Genomic DNA, 21,915 nt, shown 5'->3' on the forward strand with positions numbered 1-21,915 from the left:
GTGTGCACTCAGCCCATGCCTTCCCTTTCCCCAGTGGCCACATTAAGCAATTTCAGCATAGATAGTGGCTCAACATTTGGTTGATTGTTTGAAAAGCATCAGCACAGAGGTAACAAGCATTTGCCCCCAGAGAATTTTGTGTAATGCTTTTAGTGGTGGCTGGGTTTTGAATGAGACAGACACAAACAGACAGACTGTTTTGAAACAGATACCTTCACTTCAGAAAAATGTCAGTTATGTTAAGCAGTTAAAACTCCTTTATACTTCTGTGTACTTCTGTCTGAAATTGACACCAGGTGCTTACAGTAATGAAACACTTAACCTGATATCTTTAAGAGATCTGAGGCTGTGTTTGGCCAAAAGAACCTGTATTCTGAGTCTGATATGTGGCAACTGTTTTCTGTTTGTCCTGAGTTGCCTTGGTCATGTGGTCCAAACAGGAAGAGCAGAATATGAGGTGAGAAACCACAGCAGGGGAACTTAAAATGACGCAACAGGACGTTATATCCTCTTGAACTTAGATGAGGGAGCATGCAATAAGAGAGTAAATCATACTTTACCAAACAGGTCAGAACTTGAGAATCATTTTTTCCTTCATTTCTTCTGGCAGATCAAAACTGAATGTTAATTACATAAGCTGTATATGTGTGGAAGTGTGTATGTGTGTTTGTTTGTTTTCATACATTTTAGGACAATAATCTCTTGACTAGAAAAATATAGCGATGCTCTATAACCTAAGGACCAACAAAATCGCTTTGTAGAGTTACAAAGTGCACCTATATAGTAAGTGGAGCTGATAAAATGGACGATAATAATGTTATGCCTGATCAGTGTTGATTATTATTATATAGCTATATATATGGGGCATTTTATTGCAAACATATACTTATCTAAGCAATAGTACATGAGAGAAGGTATGTTATCATGAATAACACCAATCATCGTAGCCATGATGCCGTTTGCGTTAACAACCTTGAGTATTCTGTTGCGTTCATACAGTTCTGTGATATAAACAAAAAGTACAGAAAAGAAGCACTGAGCATTGTATCAAGAGTGCTCTGATATCAAAAAGCAGCAGCCTTTTGTGTTACGAATAGAGACAAAAACTGTCGCAATATCAGGTTCAGCTCTACTTTTAACTTGTGAAAATTAACCCGAACACTATTTTGTTTCAGCCAATCTGTAAATTTCTAATGTGTTATGAAAAACTGTGTATTTACACATTAACAATGCATGCAATAACAATGTGACTACTGCTGAAGTATTATTGACTGTTGAAGATGAATTGCAGTTGTACATCTGATGCAAGTACACACTTAATTTTAGTTTTTACTCATGCAATTACACAAGTGTTTCTTTGTGGTTGCAACAATGTAGTTTGTCTTATGATCACATGGATGAATAGCATTAATAAGTACCACTGCACTTATGTATTGCATTTTACTGTATTGCACTGTTCTGTGTTCAACTCTGTTCCTTTTTCTCTAGGTATTGACAGTGACTTTTTGTTTCTAGCAGTATCTGAGCTCAGGACTAGCTTTCTCTCTAACCTATTGGTAACTAGCAAAGATACTTTTTCTAGATAGACAAAGCACATCTTGTAAGTCACTCTGGATAAGAAAGCCTGCTAAATGTATTATAAATGAAAATGTAATAACAGTAACAAACAGTAATAAAGATAAATCATGAAGTTAAATCTTTTAAAGTTTTATCTTTATGATTTATCACATAGATGGCAACACTGCCAAGTAGTTATTTACACTCATTCAAGACCAGAGTCTTATCTCTTAGAATGGGCAGAGTCCAAAGCACTCAAAACTGAAGGTTAAGTTACAATTTCAAAAAGATATTTTGAAATTACCAGTAAAAATTTTTTTACTTTGTTGCATTTGGTTCAATAACACACAGAAAACATGAATCTGAACATGAATCATGATTTATTCTGGCTACTGCCTTGGCGCAGATCTCCAGAACAATGGGGCTTTAAAAGCTTTTCTATTCATATTTCAAAGTCTCCTCCTTTATAATTAGTTGTGTACCACAGAATCATTAGAAAAGTTTTACTGTTGCACATGTGTAATTACATTGTAGTCTATCTGTAACAGTGAATATATTACATTAGTTACATTGTTGCTGCATGTATTGTTATTGTGTAACAAATGGAGACACAATGTATAAGGTGTGTATTTGTAAGTACACTCTTTTGTGTGTGTGTGTGTGTGTGTGTGTGTGTGTGTGTGTGTGTGTGTGTGTGTGTGTGTGTGTGTGCGTGTGTGTGTGTGTGTGTGTGAGAGAGAGAGACTTAAAGGCAGTTTCTTCAGTGCGCAGTTCCTTCACAGAAGAGGGAGGTGCATTGTACTGCAGATAAATAGTTCCTCTGCGTGCATGCAGGAAGAGAGAGCACAGTGAGAGAGGAACTGAGAAGGAACGAAAGACAGGAAGGACCATTTACTCCACCGTGTGCACTGACAGCAGGTACGTACATGTATGAATGATCCATCCATCCATTTTCCAAGCAGCTTCTCCATCAGGGTCGCGGGGGGGATGCTGGAGCCTATCCCAGCAGTCTTCGGGCGGAAGGCAGGATACACCCTGGACAGGTCGCCAGTCCATCGCAGGGCTGTATGAGTGATGCTATGTGTAAATGTTCAAACCACAGCTATGCATTATGACAAATGCTTTGCTGCACAGATTTGATTCTCGTGATGAAATTGAAGACCTTAGATGTCTAGGGTTATAACATTTGACTTTTTTTTTTTTCATTTTTTTGACTGCTGTGCTTGTAATTGCATAATTACTGCCATATATCTTTTACCTTCTGTATTAACAGGTTTGAGCCTATGCTTATGTCTTTGTCTATTTGTTTCAATGTCAAGATATGTCAATGTCAATAACTAGCACAGAAAATGAAAAGACAAGCATGAATGTACAACATTTGTACACTAACTTCACAGTAGCAATTATAACTATCAATAAAATAAACATAAAATCTTTCAACAGCATTTCCCAAATTCCATGAGCTACAACTGATGTAAATCAACAAAATGTATTTTGTATAAAGAATTAATTTCATGGAGTTGTATGCACAAGGTTGAATATCCCTGATCAAATTGCATGTTTTTCTTGGTAAAAAAAAAAAAAAAGTTAACACACTCTCTACAAGGAACTAACAAATATGGCTACTATTCTGCAAGTTTTAGTGCACAAGTTTCATTTATTTCCTGGGTTTAATATGTTGAATATAAAATAAAATATAACATAAAATGTGTCATAGCTTTTGCACAGGCCATATAATTCCAACATGCTAAATTCAGCACATATACAGTAATTGTGCATTAAAACGTACAGAAATTCTCTGTAGAGGTTGTGTGCTTATTTTCACTTAGAAAATCAACAAAACATGACAAAGGGCACCCAAACTTTTGCATACATATGCAACAATTCAAGAACGTTTCTCAATGTAAAATAGCACAGAACATCTGGATCATCTATGGTACATAGTATAAGAATATCATTAAAACAATCAGAGTGTTCAAAGATATCTCTGTAAGCAAAGAACAAGGCTGAAAGCCAACATTGCCTGGCCATGACATTCAGGCCGTCAGGTGCCACTACATTAAAAACATATACGATTCTGTAGTGGCAATCACTGCACGGCTCAGGATCACTTGCAAAAACCTGTCTGAGAACACAGTTCATGGCTGCCCCCAGAAATGCAGCTATATAAAATCAGGATCCAGAATCCCCAGCTCAAATCCAGATTGCACAGCTCAAAAGCCAGCATCTGTGATGGAGTAGGGGTGGATTAGTGCACATGGCATGGGTGAAACATACATCTGTGTTGGCACCATTAATGCTGAACAATATATGCATCCAGACAACATCTTTTTCAGCAAAAGCCTTGCTTATTGCAGCAAAACAATGCATTTTGAAACCAAAATATGACAAAGAGACCCAAACTGTTGAGCAGCTGGAATTTGCAAGTTTGGGAAAACTGTCAAAACTACAGCAGTTGGTCTCCTCAGTTCCCAAATGCTTACAGAGTGTTGTTAAAAGAAAAAGTGATGCAACACAGTGATAAACATGCCCCCGTCCCACCTTTCCTGAAATGTTACTGGTAACAAAATGGGAAGATACTTTTCAAAAAACATAACATTTCTCAGTTTCAACATTTAATGTTGTCTTTAACAGTAAAGTAACTCGGATAAGATAAATTACTTGAACTGTAAAGGTTCCACATATACACAGCTGTGGATTTATTTACTTACTTATTTATTTGATTTTATTTGATTTTGATTGATTTATTTATTTTTATGTGAATTTCACCGCTATGGGACTAATAAAGGATTATCTTATCTTATCTTATCTTATCTTATCTTATCTTATCTTATCTTATTTATGTGTTGCACAATGTTTCAGTAGAGATAAAAACTTGGTAAGTTTTTATATGATGGACTCATAAGACTGGTTTTCACAGATTAAGACTAGTCCGAGACTGAAAGAAGTATTTGCCACAGGGAATCCCTGTTGACAGTTTAATCTGACCAGGCTTAATGGAAAATCAGTGAAACTTTGCCTTTGCATAGATGGTGAATAACAAGCAATGTCACAATATTTCACCCAGCTGAAGATGAGCTACAGCTGTATGTCTTTCCTCTATTTTGTTATTCATCATAGCTGTTATTCACCATAGACACATTTACACGACAAAAAAATAAGTGCACTTAGAACTGAAAGCCTCGACCCATTTCATTCATCTGTGTTAGGAAAAGTAATTGGTTAAATTTGTAGCGGTCCAATTGCTTAAAAAGAAGGCATTCGGTTGTAAAGAGGCTTCATCATTGGCAACAGAACCACTGAGAAATGAAATTACTACAACTTACACGAAGAGCATCATTCTTTGGCTATGGACTGTATACTGACTGTGGTGGAATTACTTAGTTTCAAGATGTTGAGCATTCTTCTATTCATTACTATAGATAAAAAAGTGTTTGAACAAATGCTATACAAACACTAAGTCGAACTGGTTAAAAAACAACGCAAACATCCTATTTGCATAAAGGATTTATTATCCTGCAGTGGTTCATGGTTCTAGCTTGAAAGCTGTAGGAGACATAGCATTGCAATTTTTTTTACTGTAGAATAATAAAAAGAAGAATGCGAAGAACAGTATGTAATTTAATAAATGAATAAACAACACATATTTTCTCTGCCTCTTCTAGCTTGTGGGCCCTAAGTGACAGCTTCTGCGTTTACAGTAAGAAACAGTCCTGATTGTCAGGACAAGACAGATTTTATAGGAAAAGAAGAGAAAAAACTATTCTGAAATATCAGGACCAGCCCCAACTTCGTTAAGTGCGTTTTACAAAAGCTGTATGTTTAATGTTTTAAAACCGAAAGAACAAACGTCTCTTTGTCTCTGTCTCTGACATTAGGGTTAGTGATGGGTTGAGGCTTAGAAAATTATTTTTACATGTATCTACCAGTTTATTAAGCAGTTGAAACCTGCTTTGCGGTCCTTGGCTTTCATGGCAGCTTTCATGGCATTGTGCCCGTATGCATTTGGGCACTGAAACTGTAAGAGATAAGATCTTTCTCGAGAAGCTTCAGTGAGCTTGTACACAACAATGACAATGACAGAAGACACCTAATGATAGTGTGTAGAGTGTTAATTGACCACCTCAACATACATAAGTATGAGGACAAACAAGGCACCACAATTTGTGGTATAAGAATCCAGTCGAACACTCTGCCACAGCTGCCTGAAATTCCATGTAAATGGCAGCATTCAGATCAGCAGTTACAGCATATCAGGAGTAAATGCGGTTTGTTTGTGTGTTCTTTTGCACCTTTCCCACAGGCTAAGGGCTGTGTTGGCATGTTTTTTTAATAGAGTTATGCTTATAAACATACCATTGCAAGAAAATCATCATAGACTATCATAGCTAGTCATTAGTAAAACCAGCCTATGTTGAATTATGGGTGTTGGTATGCTGCTCAGCAGCAATGGAAGCTGACATGCTGATCACCAGCAAAAGCAGCATATGTTGTGTTTTGGATATTGATATGCTGGTCAATCAGCATGAACAGGCAGAGTGACTAGCTAAACCAGCACCAGACCAACACTGAATACATGCTTGTGTGTACTGTTTTTTTTTTCTTTTCAGTAAGAAAGGTAAACAACTTGTCCAAATAATTTCCTTGTTCTCTTTGTATTACAGCTTTGGAAGGTACATCAAGAATGGCAGGTAGGTTTGGCCTAAATGTCATGTTCCTATAGATTTTGTGGCCGGTACTAGTTTAATGGCTAGTTTAATATTTGTTTTGTTCACTCTAGCCTTCTTAGCTCTTAGCAAACTTGAATGTGAAGCTTGAATTTGAATGTGAATCATGAATGTCCCAGCATGATAATGAAATGCTTATCCATGCATCCTATTTTATGTGTATGTACTTTATCCTTTATGTTCCTTACTATAAGAATATACACAAATATGACACAACAAGGTGATTATCTTGAATGTTTATTGGTTCAATGGAACCTTATAGCAAATTTCACACATTTATGCTTAAAAGCATGCTTTAGTCTGTGACTGCTTCGTAAATATGATTTTTTGTGTCTTCTTGTTCATCTGTCATCTATTTTTGTCACTTTTTTCTGTCACACAGAAGGACAGAAGCATCAAAAGTAGAAATAGTGCTCTGGGTTGCTAGCTCATGCTAGGCTACTCCCTTCTAAAAGGCATACAAAGTCAAAATAGTTGTCAGTATCACATATGGTTATCTACACAATGACATTTGCAAAGACTACATTTCTATGATGTTTTCCCCCTAATGTGAGAAACACGGAATGTCCTTTTTTAAAGAAATGAAGAAACTACATGCCTAAACCATCATAGACTTGCCTCAAGTGAATTGTTTCAGAACCTAAAATAGACTTGCTTATGTGATTTCTGACACTGAATGACATATGCTGTTATTGATACAACTTGATGAAGTATCCATTTTCATTTTTATATTCATTTATATAGTTAAAAGTGGCAGTAGCAGCTTCCTGAAGCAGATTTTTTTTTCATTTTTATTGATAACAGTTTGTCATGCAGTGTCAGAAACGATACAACCAAGTCTAATTCAGATTACATAACAAGTGAACACAGTTTGAGTCATGTGTGAACAATACAACGCTAATTGATGAGGCATATGCTTCCTTGACTTGTTAGCTACATTACCGTCACAAAGCTACAGAAACTTCAGAGATGTTTTGGTTGATTTACTTTGTTTGCAGTTAGGAGAAAAAATTGCAAATTAGATTTTAGAACTATTGATTTAAGCATTAGCCCCAGTTTGACTGGACTGAACATCTTGTGTCAAGATTTATCACTAGTCATCTCCAGCAGACCTGTCATACTGTATTTAGGCCACTCATTGTGTAAGATTTGTTATTTTGCTTTTTTCTCTCCCAGGCAGCAGCTTTGAGAGGGAGTTCCTGCAGGCTCACAACACTTACCGCAAGCAGCATGGTGCCACACCCCTCACTATTAACCGTGATTTGTGTCATTCTGCCCAAGCATGGGCAGAGCACCTGTTGTCAATCAAAACTCTCAAGCACAGCAAAGCTGACTATGGAGAAAACCTGTATTATACTTGGAGCTCAATGCCCAAAACCCTTAAAGGTAAGAGCAGTATGTTTAGTGTCCTGTGAGTCATTTTCAAGGTTCTATGATCTTCTCCATAGAGTGTCACCTAGCTTAAAGTTCTCCTGAGACCATTTTTCATTTACTTTCATTTCCAGTTTAATTTCTAGTATTCTTAGTTTTAAGAAAGAAAGCAAAAACCATATATTTCTTTTTATACAGAAGCATCAACAACTAAATAATTTTTTTTTTTTTTCAGTACTTCTTGTGTCTACCCCTTGCCTTTATTTTGAGCTTCAGTTCTTTTTGAGAGATTTGCTTTCAGTTTTTAAAGAAATTTGTAGGGTTTTTTTTTACATACAAAATCTTAGAACTTTGTTTTATTTTCTGTCCTTCTTGATCCAGGAAATCCCAAACACTAGAGCTGAACTTGATCTTCCTGTCTTTTATGAGATCTTTACATACTATTTCTCTCATAGTGACAGTATTTTTTTTCTTTATATATATATATATTTTTTTTATTCTGCTTTCAGAAACTCCTGTTTTCCCACTTATTTTCCTTTGACTATCTCCTTCCTTGTGCATGATTACATGTTATCTAATTAATATCAATATTATTATATATCTAATTTACTGAGAAATATCAGAAATATGAATACATTGTACATCAATGTCATATGAATGTCAATTTTGTCCAGGGTGTGAGGCAGTGGACAGCTGGTACAGTGAAATTAAAGACTACAACTTTAAGAAACCTGGATTCACCTCTGGAACAGGTGAAAACACATGGAATTATCATGTTCTAGGTGTTACATACAGTATATACAAATTAAGGTTAAAAGGTTAACGCTGAACTTATAATAAGACTTGTGAAAGGAAGTCTAGCCAATTACAGATAACCTTTTCATGGATTGGAGACCCAAGTGCTATGTGATATCACATCTGTATCTGTTTTTCTCCATAGGCCACTTTACTCAGGTGGTATGGAAGGACACCAAGGAGGTGGGCTTTGGGGTTGCCACAGATGGTGCTGCAATCTTTGTGGTGGGCCAGTACCTTCCAGCAGGCAACATCACCAACCCTGGCTATTTTGAGAAGAATGTCTTACCATCAAGTTCCCCTGTAGACATAAAGTCAATCACCTCTGGTATGTGAGCTTTTCATGTAAAGTTAGTCTGAAAGTGTCCTATTTTATGATGGATCCTGCACGTTTCAAATTAGTGTAGACATAACATGTCAATTACCACATTCCTCCAATTTTGACATAATGGTTTGTTTTTTTAAATTTTTATATTGTTTTTCATAGATAAAGGATTAGCAGACTTTTGTAATATTGCAAGACTCAAGACTTTTCCAGAAAGCCAATTGTTATGCTTCTTAGGTCCAGCAGGTGGCAGTGGACAAGCACTTGGTGGACTCAGTATTCAGTCTAACAAGATTCCATCGCAATCTGGCCTTGCTGAAAAAGGATCATCAGGGAACAAGAGTGAGTCAAAACAGAGCAGAACATGAGAAATCAGAGGAGCAAAACTAAATTTAACCTCTTAAAATCTCTGCTTACTATTCAGTCATTAATTTTAAGATTAACTTCTCAGTAGCTATTATAAATTATTCAGTAACTACTTAACTCCTATAATCTATAGTACAAAGGTGATATAATTTTATACTCTTTAGTAAGGAATTGCAGTTTAAGTCTTTAAAGCAGTAAAATTATAGTCACACTTAAGATTATCATGTAATCATTTAAATCATATCATGAAATCGGAGAATCTCCTTTCAGTAAATAGTGGAATTGTGTTTTTTTTTTTTTGCCAAAGTATGCCAAAGTATGCCAAAGTGTCAGAAAAAGGACATATGCAAGTTTGTTTGAGATTTTTTATTAACTCAACAAGAGTCTGATGAGTTAGGCCTGCATTTTGAAGCTAAAAAGCGAGGCATATGCTTCTATTACTTGTTAGTAACATTAGTACATAGCTCCTGAGCCAAACAAAAGAAACTCCCAATATGTCTTGGCTGATCAACTAATCTTGGAGTAAAGGGAACTTACTACCATTTGGATTAGACAGAATTGCAGCAAGATTAATATTAGTTCTTCTCTACATTACATGTGTTCTCCTGTGTTTTAAACTAGTCATTGAATAGCATTCATTCTTTTGCTTTGTCTGTCTCCCAGACAGCAGCTTTGAGAGGGAGTTCCTGCAGATTCACAACACTTACCGGAAGCAGCATGGTGCCCCACCACTCACTATAAATCATGATTTGTGTCGCTCTGCCCAAGCATGGGCAGAGAACCTGCTGTCAATCAAAACTCTCAAGCACAGCAAAGCTGACTATGGAGAAAACCTGTATTACACTTGGAGCTCAGTGCCCAAAACCCTTACAGGTAAGAGCAATATATTTAGTGTCCTGTGAGTCCGTCTTTATTACAATACCACCTAGCTTTATATGTTTCTAACCTGTTGTTTGAATGTCTGTTTTGTCCAGGGCGTGAGGCAGTGGACAGCTGGTACAGTGAAATTAAAGACTACAACTTCAAGAAGCCTGGATTCACCTCTGGAACAGGTGAATATACCTTGCAGTAGTTATTATACCTATCACATTTATTTAATTTACATCAACAGCTAAAATGGCAGAAACAGAGGTGGAAGCAAGATTGGACAACCGATACTGATTACAGTTGCAGGCCTTTTCATAGCATGTTTTGGTATCAGATATCTATCATTTCTATTGTGATATTATAACATAACACATTATCATATTATAATATCTATTACAATATTTTAATATCCAGTATGCAGATTTTATTTGAGTGATGGACCACTGGTATGAGTATATAATGCACAGCAGTGCTAGCTTTAAAGTGGTCCACTACCCAAAAACCTCCACCCAGAAGCAGCTTAAACTGGTGGGCTACTCTCCAACTCCAGAACCACCAGAAAGAGTTTCTCATAAAGTGGACAGATTGTGTGTACAGTACCTCCTAATAAAGACATAAAAGAACATATTTGGTTCATTATCGTTAAGAGACTCTGTTCTGTTCGCCTATCTAGGCCATTTTACTCAGGTGGTATGGAAGGACACTGAGGAGGTGGGGTTTGGGCTGGCCACAGATGGTGCTGCAATCTTTGTTGTGGGCCAATACCTTCCAGCAGGCAACATCACCAACCCTGGCTATTTTGAGAAGAACGTCCTACCAGCAGGTTCCACTGTAGACCTTAAATCAACAAACACGGGTATGTAAGCCTTTTGAAGTTGCATTTAGAGTGATGTTTGAATAGTTTGAATAAGCTTGAATAAGTTCTATTTCATGATGTATGTAACAAGTGCATATACAGTCTTTGAATTAGTGGAGAACCAGCATTTGAAACTCCACATTCCTTTCATTTTGAAGTATTGGTTTGTGTTTTTAATTAGGCTTTATGGTTTTAGTTGTGTAACATGGAGCAAGGAGGCGGATGCATATGCGGAGATAAGCGAGATTTATTAAGGGCAAATCCAAAATCAGGGTCGAGACAGTCCAGGGTCATAGAGCCAACACGGATTGAACGGGGGTCAGACATGACAGACAAACAATAAGCAGGTTCAAACAACACACAGTAACTAGAACAACCAACACAGCAGATAACACCAACAAAGACCAGCAAACACAAGGGGCAAACACAGGGCTTAAATACACAGGGAAAACGAGGGACAGGCGGAAAACAGGTGGAGACAGTCAGGGGCGGAGTCACGAAACGAGGGGGCTAAACCAAAACAAACACACATGGGCTAAAGCAAAACACAAACACAAGGACAGAACTGGAAGGGGCCAATCATGACAAGTTGAGTGTTTGGTCTTTTTTCATAGGACTATATGCATATCGCTGTTGTTGGACCAAATTTCCAGTTTACCATTTTTCAGTTTTTGACATAATTTAAAATTATGTTGTCCTTTAAATTGTGTGCAAATTTTATGGTGAATGTACCAAAAGAAACGACCCAAAATTACTTGGAAAGATGTCTGGTTCCATTGACTTACATTTAAAGGAAAGTATGTTTTTTCCTTCTCCTGTAAAGTTACCATTTTGGAGATACGAGGTTTTAATCCGACATATATATACAATATATTGTAATATGTAATATATTAACAGCATTACAAGACTTTAAACATTGTGCTTGATAGGTCCAGTAGATGGCATTGGACAAGCATTTGGTGGACTCAGCATTCAGTCAAACAAGACTGAAAAAGGTGACGAGAGTGAGTCAAAACATGATAAGTCCAAGGCTAAATTTAACCTCTTAAACACTGTTATTATTCAGCCATTATTAATCCTAAAGCTTTTTTTCTACTATGAATTATTCAGTAACTACTTAACTAGTAAATACTGATATGGCAGTTACATAATAATGGGAGTAAGAAATTGCAGTCCCATGTAAATTATTATGCGATCATTTGTCTCTCTCATGAAGGTAAGAATTTGGTTCAGTTCCCAAGCCAACTGTTGGCGGCAATGAACCATTACCGTCAGCGCCATGGGGTGCACCCTCTCTCACAGTGCCCTGTCCTCTCTAAAGAGGCAAAGGAATGGGCAGCTCACCTGGTGAGCATTAAAACCCTGAAGAACAGCAAGAAAGGCCATGGAGAGACCATGTCATACAAATGGACGTCTACTTTGACAGCACCTACCGGTAAGCTAGAACAGAGTATAAGTGTTTCCCCCCTAAGAAACATACTTGAGGAAATGTTTGTCTTGACTTGACACATAAAACACAATGATGGAGGCAACATGCAGAAAAGCTCAAATCTCTCGTTATGTACAGGTTTTAATGCTTACATACACCAATCAGGCATAACATTACAACCATGTTCTTGTTTCTATGCTCATTGTTCATTTTATCAGCTCCACTTACTATATAGGTGCACTTTGTAGTTCTACAAGTTACAGACTGTAGTCAATCTATTTGTCTGCATACTTTGTTAGCCCCCTTTTACCCTGTTTTTCAGTGGTCAGGACCTCTATGGACCCTCACAAAACAGGTACTATTTGATTGGTGCATCATTCTCAGCACTGCAGTAACACTGACATGGTGGTGGTGGTGTATTCATGTGTGTTGTGCTGGTGCGAGTTGATCAGACACAGCATGACGGCTGGAGTTTTAGACACTGTGTCCACTCACTGTCCACTCTATTAGACACTCCTACCTTGTCAGTCCACCTTGTAGATGTAAAGTCAGAGACAATGACTCATCTGCTGCTGCATCATTTGTGTTGGTCATCCTCTAGTCCTTCATTGGTGGTCACAGGATGCTGCCCACATGATGCTGTTGACTGGATATTTTTGGTTGGTAGACTATTCTAAGTCCAGCAGTGACACTGAGGTGTTTAAACTCCAGCAGCACTACTGTCTGATCCACTCAGACCAACACACACTAACACAGCACCACCACATCAGTGTTACAGCAGTACTGACAATGATCCACCACCCAAATAGTACCTGCTCTGTGAGGGTCCATGGAGGTTCTGACCACTGAAGAACAGGGTAAAAGGCGACTAAAAAGAATGCAAAGAAACAGTCTGTAACTGTACAACTACAAAGTGCACCTATACAGTAAGATGAGCTGATAAAATGGACAATGAGTATAGAAACAAGGAGGTGGTCATAATGTTGTCAGTGTATATACTGAGTTGCTAATTCATTAGGAATATCTAGTAATGAGTTGCAGAAAAAAACAAGAATTTGCCTGGGCATGGACAAGTTGAGATTCAGGAGACGTGAAGGCCCATAAGGCAATGAAAACTACTAGGACCATTCTGTGTTGATTTGTGCCTTGTCACATAGGGTTGCCACCCATCCAGGATTTCCCTGGAATGTTCTGGTGTTTGGTTGCCTGTCCACAGAAAAAATCTTCTTCTTCTAACCAAGGCATTTGAATAAAAAGAGAGGGTCTGATCAGTTCAGATTAGCTGCAACACAGGGACATGTGACATGTTTAGGCATCAGGCAGCACTTTAACACTATAACTGAGAAGGTTAGGATTTGTAGCTGAACTGCTTATGCACCCATAATAATATAGCCATTAAATACGTTTTCTAATGAAAAGCATTGTCAATGAAACAGGTTGCTCTGGAGCAGCCACACATGTGCCTAAGGACATCATGTCCAATGTCAAGCGTTTGCTAGAGGGATATAAAGCCCAGCATTGGGCTGTTTAGCAGTAGAACTTTGTTCTCTAGAGTAATGAAGCTCCTTCCAATATATTTGCAATGAGTTAAAGTGGTGTTAGTGATCTAAAACTAATCATCCAACTTCAGTACCTGACCTCACTAATGTTCTTTGCAGCTAAATGCAATCAAATCCTCACAGTGATGTTTCAATGTCTAGTGTTTTCCCAAGCTTTCCCAAAAGAGTTGAGGCTGTTACTGCAGCAAAATGGAAACAAACTCCTTATTAATACCTTTGATTTCAGAAAAGATGTTGAATGTGCAGATGTCTACAAACTTCTGGACATATAGCATAGAGCCTTTCATCAGCATCACACAGAAGGAACCTGTGCCAAGCAATAGTGATGTTTCTGTGCCCACTGAAGGCTTGCTTTCTTGTTCTTGGCTAACACCATTGGCACCAGACATGGTCTTTGACTGTTGTTGCCTATTTGGTGTGAAGTCTGATGAGCGTTCAGAGATTATATCTTGCACACCAGTGTTGAATCTGGATGTGCTTTGTGTGGTGTTGGCCCATTTGTTTGCTTGCATGATTCCTGGTATTATTTATTGACCTGTCTGATACACAAGCTGTTTTCATCTGCAGAATTTCAGATCACTGGAATTTTTTTAGCTTTTCATGCTATTCTCAGTAAACTCTTGAAACAGCTGTAAATGAAAAGCCCAGAATGACAGACGTTTGGGCGATGCCTACCGTCAACTATTCTGCTGTATTTAAAATCACTAACATCACTTGTTTTCTCGTTTTCTCAGTTGAACAATAACTGGAAAAGCTGGTCTGCCTGATTTACATTGCACATTGCAGTCAAGTGACCTATGACTTCTTAGAATGTGCCATTTGTGTGAAGGTGGTGGTGTACCTGTAAACTTGCAAATGAAAATGTTTATTATTGTTTTGCTTCACTTCCTTGTAGGTGAAGAGGTTGCTGAGGGGTGGTACAAGGAAAGCTCAAAGTACAACTTTTCCACACCTACCTTTCAAAGTGGAACTGGTATGCTAGACAAACTCTGTTACACTGCATTAATTATCAACAAAATACTTAGTGCTTTTGAGGCAGTATGTCATAGAATCTTGTTTATGGTTGTTAGGAAACTTCACTCAGATGGTATGGAAGTCTTCAGAGCGTGCTGGAGTTGGGATAGCAACAGATGAGAAGGGCTTGTTCATCACCGTGGTCTTTTATGAGCCAGCTGGCAATATCACCAACCCTGGCTACTTTCAGGACAATGTGACACCTGCTGGAAAATGAGTGCACACTAACACGACCTAGCTCTCCAAGTAAAACCTGGTTGGCAGCACAAAGTTGGGCAGGGTTGAACATTAAAGTCTAGCTGTGTTTTTCAAAGATTCCAAAAGGATGCATTTTCATTTAGAAAGAAGGTGGTGGGATCCTTCATTTTATATTTGTCAAAATACCTACAATTCTCACTGGATTGAATATGATGTTTGCCAATATTCTGTGAAGCTTGTCCAATCTTGCAATAGTTCCTACAAAAGCATGCATTTGAGAGCAAAGCATGGTTAGATCAACTACACACAATAAAAATTTGTCATAATGGAGCTGGGAGGGATACAGACATAACAAAAATATTTTACTGTACTTTTGCCTTATTTGTTGTTTCCTGTTGAGCCAAATACGCTACATATCAAAAGGTAAAGGGCTTAATCAAGTATTAATGAGGGATGTTTTGCAGAGGGATGTATAAATCTAAGGTGTCATGTATTTATCTTAAATTAAAATGGAAGAAATTACAGTTGATGATTAAAGAAATGATCTAAGATCTGTTATATTTTAGGCATGGACTCATTGTGTTGGTTTATTTACAACCCTGACCTTGCCATTTTAATCATTGGCTGGAGTTCATACTGATTCCCTGAGGTCCTTGAGCCCCACAGGAAAGAACATGGCCTTCTAAGGCACAGTTATCAATCATTAATCACCCCTAAAAGACTCAGCTCAGCCAAAAATGGTTTACAACTAATTGTATTTTCTTATGGTTAGGGCTATTGCTCACAGCCATTAAGTTAGCTTGAATGTGAAAAGACTGGCATGAATTTAAACAGTTCACACCATGTATTTTCTCAAAAAGATCAGCAGGTGGTACCAACAAGCCACTGCAGGTCCTCAGGTGTTATTGGGCATGGATAGGGCTGCTGTAGCGTCCAAGTTTGGTTTGTAGGAATATTTACAGAACCAAAAAAACAGGAATTGCATTCATGATTGAAAAGAGCATGTTAGAGCCTTTTTGACCATTACCCTGGGAACACTACCATGCATTTTCTAACATGACTAACATAAAAAGCACAACCAGGTTTAAACAGAGCAGAAGACAGGCTGAGAAGGAATGCAAAACCTGAATGGCATGGTGTCCTCTTACATGCCCCATTCTGGTTCATTGTTATTCCAGAAGGGCAATTTGAGACAAGATTATCTGGTGATCTCCGTGCCCTCATTTTTTAATTCACACCCTGAATTGTATAAAGGTAGAACATATATTATATACTGACTTCTATTTCTAGATTAGATATATCTACAAAGAAAGCATGGCATTGAATACCTAGAGAAAAGCACAACAGGATGTCACCTAGTTCTAAAGAATCAAGTTTAAGGGAAAAGCTCTTTTATTTTTTATGTACATGTATGCAGAGTCACTGTACTTTGCTGCTTGTAGAAGGACAATGACAATTTTTGTCCAATTATACCCTATATTTCCAAACGTATTCACTCACCCATCCAAATAGTTGAATTCAGGTGTTCCAATCACTTTCATGGCCACAAGTGTATGAAACCAAGCACATAGGCATGCAGACTGCTTATACAAACATTTGTGAAAGAATGGGTTGCTCTCAGGAACTCAGTGAATTATAGCATGGTACTGTGATAGGAGCAACAAGTCCAGTTGTGAAATTTCCTCACTACTAAATATTCCACAGTCAACTGTTAGTGGTATTATAACAAAGTGGAAGCGATTGGGAATGACAGCAACTCCACAATGTGGTAGGCCAAATAAAATGACAGAGTGGGGCCAATGGATGCTGAGGTGCATAGTGCACAGAGGTCGCCGACTTTCTGCAGAGTCTGCAGAAAGTTCTGCAGGAGCTACATACCTCCAAACTTCCTGTGGCCTTCAGATTAGCTCAAGAATAGTCTGTAGAGAGCTTCATAGAACGAGTTTCCAGAGGTGGACGAAGTACACAAATCATGTACCTGAGTTAAAGTAGAGATACCCAAAGTAAAATATTACTCGAGTAAAAGTAGAAGTCCTTACTCTAGACCTCAACTTGAGTAAAAGTACAGAAGTATTTGCCTTCAAATGTACTTAAATATCGAAAGTAAAAGTACTAAAAGATTAATTATGGCTCTGATGTCCTGTTGTCCCCCGCGACCCTAACGGAGAGGCGGCTTAGAAAATGGATGGATGGATGGATGGATGTCCTGTTATCATTTTTGTAACAAGTCTTGCTTCATGAACTCATTATCGGTGAAAAGACTCCAGTGTCTCTCTTGGTAAATCAGTCTTTTACTAGCTGACATCTATTAAAAGGATCATAAGCACAAAACACTAAAGGCAAACAGTTTCCATCAGGTAGAACTGAGTGGCTCTGAAATCACTTTATATAAACAAGCAAAGTTTCAGTTTAAGATTACTTTGTAACTTAGTTAAAAGTTGAATAAAAACTTGTTCTAAATGCAGGATCACAAATAAGTTTTCCTTTACTGTATTGATCTGTAGGTCTCTGTTCATAAACTTAAACTAACTGAAACAAATTTTCTATAAAATGAAAGTGTTTGTATAAATTCAGAAAAAAAGAAACATGCCAGTCACAACTGCATATGTGTTCATATTTCTATATTGTGGTCTATTTACACAAAGTTAAGTTAGTCCCATCATGTAGGTATGTGCTCCCAAATTTTTACGCTGCTGCACTGACTACTGTTGGTATGACCAACTGCTGTGCCCTGATTGGTGCTCTTGCATTTCTATGTTTTGACATGCTATGTTTTTATACACACAAAAACCAAAAGAAATGACAGATTTCTCAAAGTGTAGTGAAGTAAAAAGTAAAATATTTGACTTTGAAATGTAGTGGAGTAAAAGTAAAAAGTCGCCCAAAATAGAAATACTTAAGTAAAGTACAGATACATGAAAAAACAACTTAAGTACAGTAACGAATTACATTTACTTAGTTACTGTCCACCACTGCGAGTTTACAAGGGCGAGCAGCTGCATCCAAGCCTTACATCACCAAGCGCAATGCAAAGCGTCGAATGCAGTGGTGTAAAGCACCGCCACTGGACTCTAGAGCAGTGGAGATGTGTTCTCTGGAGTGATGAATCACGCTTTTCCATCTGGCAATCCGATGGATGACTCTGGGTTTGGCAGTTGCCAGGAGAATGGTACTTGTCTGACTGCATTGTGCCAAGTGTAAAGTTTGGTAGAGGGGGGATTATGATGTGGTGTAGTTTTTCAGGAGTTGGGCTCGGCCCCTTAGTTCCAGTGAAAGGAACTCTTAATGTTTCAGTAGCCCAAGAGATTTTGGACAATTTCATGCTCCCAATTTTGTGGGAACAGTTTGGGGATGGCCCCTTCCTGCTCCAACATGTCTGCACACCAGTGGACAAAGCAAGGTCCATAAAGACATGGATGAGTGAGTTTGGTGTGGAAGAGTCCTGACCTCAACCTGATGGAACATATTTGGGATGAATTAGAGTGCAGATTGTGAGCTAGGCCTTCTCGTCCAACATGAATGTCTGACCTCACAAATGTGCTTCTGGAAGTATGGTCAAAAATTCCCCTAAACAAACTCCTAAACCTTGTGGAAAGCCTTCCCAGAAGAGTTGAAGCTGTTATATCTGCAAAGGGTGTGCCAACATCATATTAAACCCTATGGATTAAGAATGGGATTTCACTCAAGTTCATATGTGTGTGAAGCCAGACGAACAAACCACACTGATAAATGATGTGATAGTCAGTCTTGAGTTTCAGTATTGTTACCCTGGTTTCAGTGTGTACAGCAGAGTTGCCACAATCCACATTCAAGTAAAATTACTATGTCTTTATTGAAATAAATATTTAATTAGTATCTGTATTCAAGTAAAAAGCAACCTGAGTAGAGGTATAAATAAATCAAACAGCAAGAGGAACTTCTTATTACATTCACCTTAAAAATCAATAATAATAAAATTAATTAATTAAATAATTAAAATAATTAAGATGTGAACAGTCAGTCAAAGTGGTTTGATGTGAAATGATGCATCAGGCTGTGTGTGCCTCCCCATAAATATATGTAAAAAGAAAAAAAAAACAATATGAATAAAATATTTATATACATTGTACTGTTTCAGGCATCAGGCAACATATTTGTAACCATTTCAAGAAATATGTTTATGTGAGGTAGATTTTAGAGGCTAAAAATGCTATTAAATGCTTTAGATGTCTAGTTCCTATCACCACCAGTGTGAACACACTTGACTTAGCAAATTTCTCTAGAATGGCGCATTTCACATCAAATTGTTCCGAATGATTATGTAGAGACTGTAAAAAATTTGTGGCCTCTCTCTCTAGATTATAGTCCCTCTAATCAGTACAGTTTATTACACACTGCAGTTCCTGTTTTATGCTATCCTGTTCTGAATTAAAATGAGAGTCAGGTGTGACCAGTTGCAATGCAGGACAGATGTGATTACCAATACAACAAATTTTAATTAAACACACACAAATATGAACTTAAAGTTAATGTATAAAAGGCTACTTTTTCTCACAAATACACTTGAGTAGAATTTAAAGTACAACCCTATTTCCAAAAAAGTTGGGATGCTAATAACAAGCAAAATGTAAATAACAACAAAATGTAATGATGTGCAAATTATTTAAACCCTATATTTAATTGAAAATAGTACAAAGATACACAGACAACATGTTAAATGGTGAAACTGAGAAATTTTTATTTGCCCATTTTGAATTTGATACCAACAACATGTTCCAAAAAAGTTGGGAAGGGGGCAATAAAACACTGGTAAAGTCATGTAATGCCAAAAAAAAAAAACAACATGTGGTAGTTGATTGGCAACAGGTCAATAACATTACTGGCTATAAAAAGAGCATCACAGAGAGGCTAGGTATTTCAGAAGTGAAGATAAGGAGGGGTTCATTACTTTGTGAAACACTGAATGAGCAAAGAGTGTAACAATTCAAGAACAGTGTTTCTCAACATAAAATAACAAATAATTTTTGCTTTTCATCACCTACAGAATAGAATAATATGGTCATGATCTTTCGGCCTTCAGGCGGCTCTGCATTAAAAACAGAATCTGCTTCTGTAGTGGAAATCACTGCATGGGCTCGGAAACACTTGTGAAAATCAGTGTCTGTGAAAAACAGCTTGTTGCTGCATCCACAAATGCAAGTCAATACTCTAAAATTCAAAGAATAAATCATATATAAAGAGGATACAGAAATGCTGCCACCTTCTCTGGGCCTAAGCTCACTTAAAATGGACTGAGGGGAAGTAGAGAAGTGTCCTGTGGTCTGACAAATCAACATTTGAAATTCTTTTTGGAAATCATGGACACTGTGTCCTCTGGGCTAAAGACAACCCAGCTTGTTATCAATGCACAGTTCAAAAGCAAGTATTCATGATAGTATGGAGGAACATTAGTGCACATGGCATGGGTGAGCTGCACATCTGTAGGCACCATTAATGCTGAACAAGATATGCATGTTTTGGTAACTTATGCTGCCATCCAGGCGTCTTTTTCAGGGAAGGCCTTGCTTATTTCAGCAAGACATGTCAAGTCAAACCAAATTCTGCATGTATAACAAAAGCATTGTTCCATATTAAAAGAGTCTGGGTGCTAAACTGGCCTGCCTGCAGTCCAAACTTGTCAACCACTGACAACATTTGGCACATTATGAAATGAAAAATATGACGAAGGAGACCCTGTTGAACTGTTGAACAGATGGATTATTATATCAAACAAAAATTAGAAAACATTTCACTTTCAAAACTGTAGGAGTCGGTCTCCTCAGTTCTCAAACATTTACACAGTGCTGTTAAAAGAAGAGGTGATGCAGCACAGTGGTAAACATGCCCTGTCCAAACTTTTTTGGAACACGTTGTTGGCTTCGAATTCAAAATGGACATATATACACTTTTTAAAAACAAAACCGTTGCTCAGTTTCAACATTTGATATATTTTCTTTGTAGTATTCTATTTTTATTTACATACTGCACAGCGTCTCAACTTTTTTTGGAAATGGGCTTGTATTATCATTAAGAAAAAAATGGAGTAATATGAAAACAATGCAATTTTCTTAACAGATGTGATGTCAATGATTGCATTTAAATATCTCCCTTTGCAAACTTATAGAAAAGAAAATGAGAAAAATAATTTGAATATAGATCAGGAACTATATATTATTATGAACTCAAGAATAAAACATAGAGCCAGAATTTCTAACAGATAGTGTTTCAGTTTGTCACAGCTTCATATTTGTACTTTTGTGACCCATTTTTCAGGCTACTAACTTACTAAAAAAGTAAAAGGAAATGAAAACAAATGAACTGTAACAACTTAACTATCATCACACACATAAACAATAAGCTGGCCTTACCCCTTTCCACACATGCACACACTCACACTGAACAATCCCTCAGAGCCTACAGGTGTTTTTATTTTAATGCTGAAAATGTCTTGCTCAAAAGTCTTGACTTGACTCACAGAGATTTGATTGGCTGTTGTGCTGGCTGCTGATTGGAGGGGTATACGAATGGTATTTTTTGAAAGTTGGCCATGAAAGTTGATATTCTGGTTCCCCCTCATAGCCACACATGCATTACTCCGTGGCATCGCTGGAAGCTGGAAAATGGCTGGATGTGTTTAGAGTGTAAATAAATTTTTAAAATTCCAGTGAACTCCAGTCTCCAGTGCCATGTACCGTGCTTAGTTGGGATGTATACTTCATGTGGAGTTTTTTTTTTCTTTGTTTCAAAATGGTTCTTCACACTTGCACAGGGTGTTTGCAAACATGGTTCTTTAAAGAACCATTCATTGCAAGGTTCTCCAGGCAACCCAAAGA

General features: G+C 37.5%; 1 protein-coding gene across 2 annotated transcripts; it reads left to right on the top strand.

Moving 5' to 3' along the window:
• The first annotated feature begins 2,261 nt into the window (after positions 1-2,261).
• On the top strand, positions 2,262-15,629 carry glipr2 (GLI pathogenesis-related 2). 2 transcript variants are annotated; one of them, XM_017697691.2, is made up of 13 exons: positions 2,262-2,475; positions 6,222-6,248; positions 7,461-7,670; positions 8,330-8,407; positions 8,596-8,778; positions 9,013-9,117; positions 9,805-10,014; positions 10,116-10,193; positions 10,682-10,864; positions 11,794-11,868; positions 12,081-12,299; positions 14,748-14,825; positions 14,923-15,629. In XM_017697691.2, exons 2-13 carry the CDS (start codon positions 6,242-6,244, stop codon positions 15,081-15,083), a joined length of 1,587 nt encoding a protein of 528 aa, XP_017553180.1. In that variant the 5' UTR covers positions 2,262-2,475; positions 6,222-6,241; the 3' UTR covers positions 15,084-15,629. The 2 variants fall into 2 exon arrangements, with proteins under 2 accessions (XP_017553180.1, XP_017553191.1); XM_017697702.2 differs by having other exon boundaries at positions 11,794-11,859.
• Positions 15,630-21,915: the final 6,286 nt, after the last annotated feature.

Source organism: Pygocentrus nattereri, chromosome 23, assembly GCF_015220715.1.
Source record: "Pygocentrus nattereri isolate fPygNat1 chromosome 23, fPygNat1.pri, whole genome shotgun sequence".
In the NCBI taxonomy this organism is placed as follows: domain Eukaryota; kingdom Metazoa; phylum Chordata; class Actinopteri; order Characiformes; family Serrasalmidae; genus Pygocentrus; species Pygocentrus nattereri.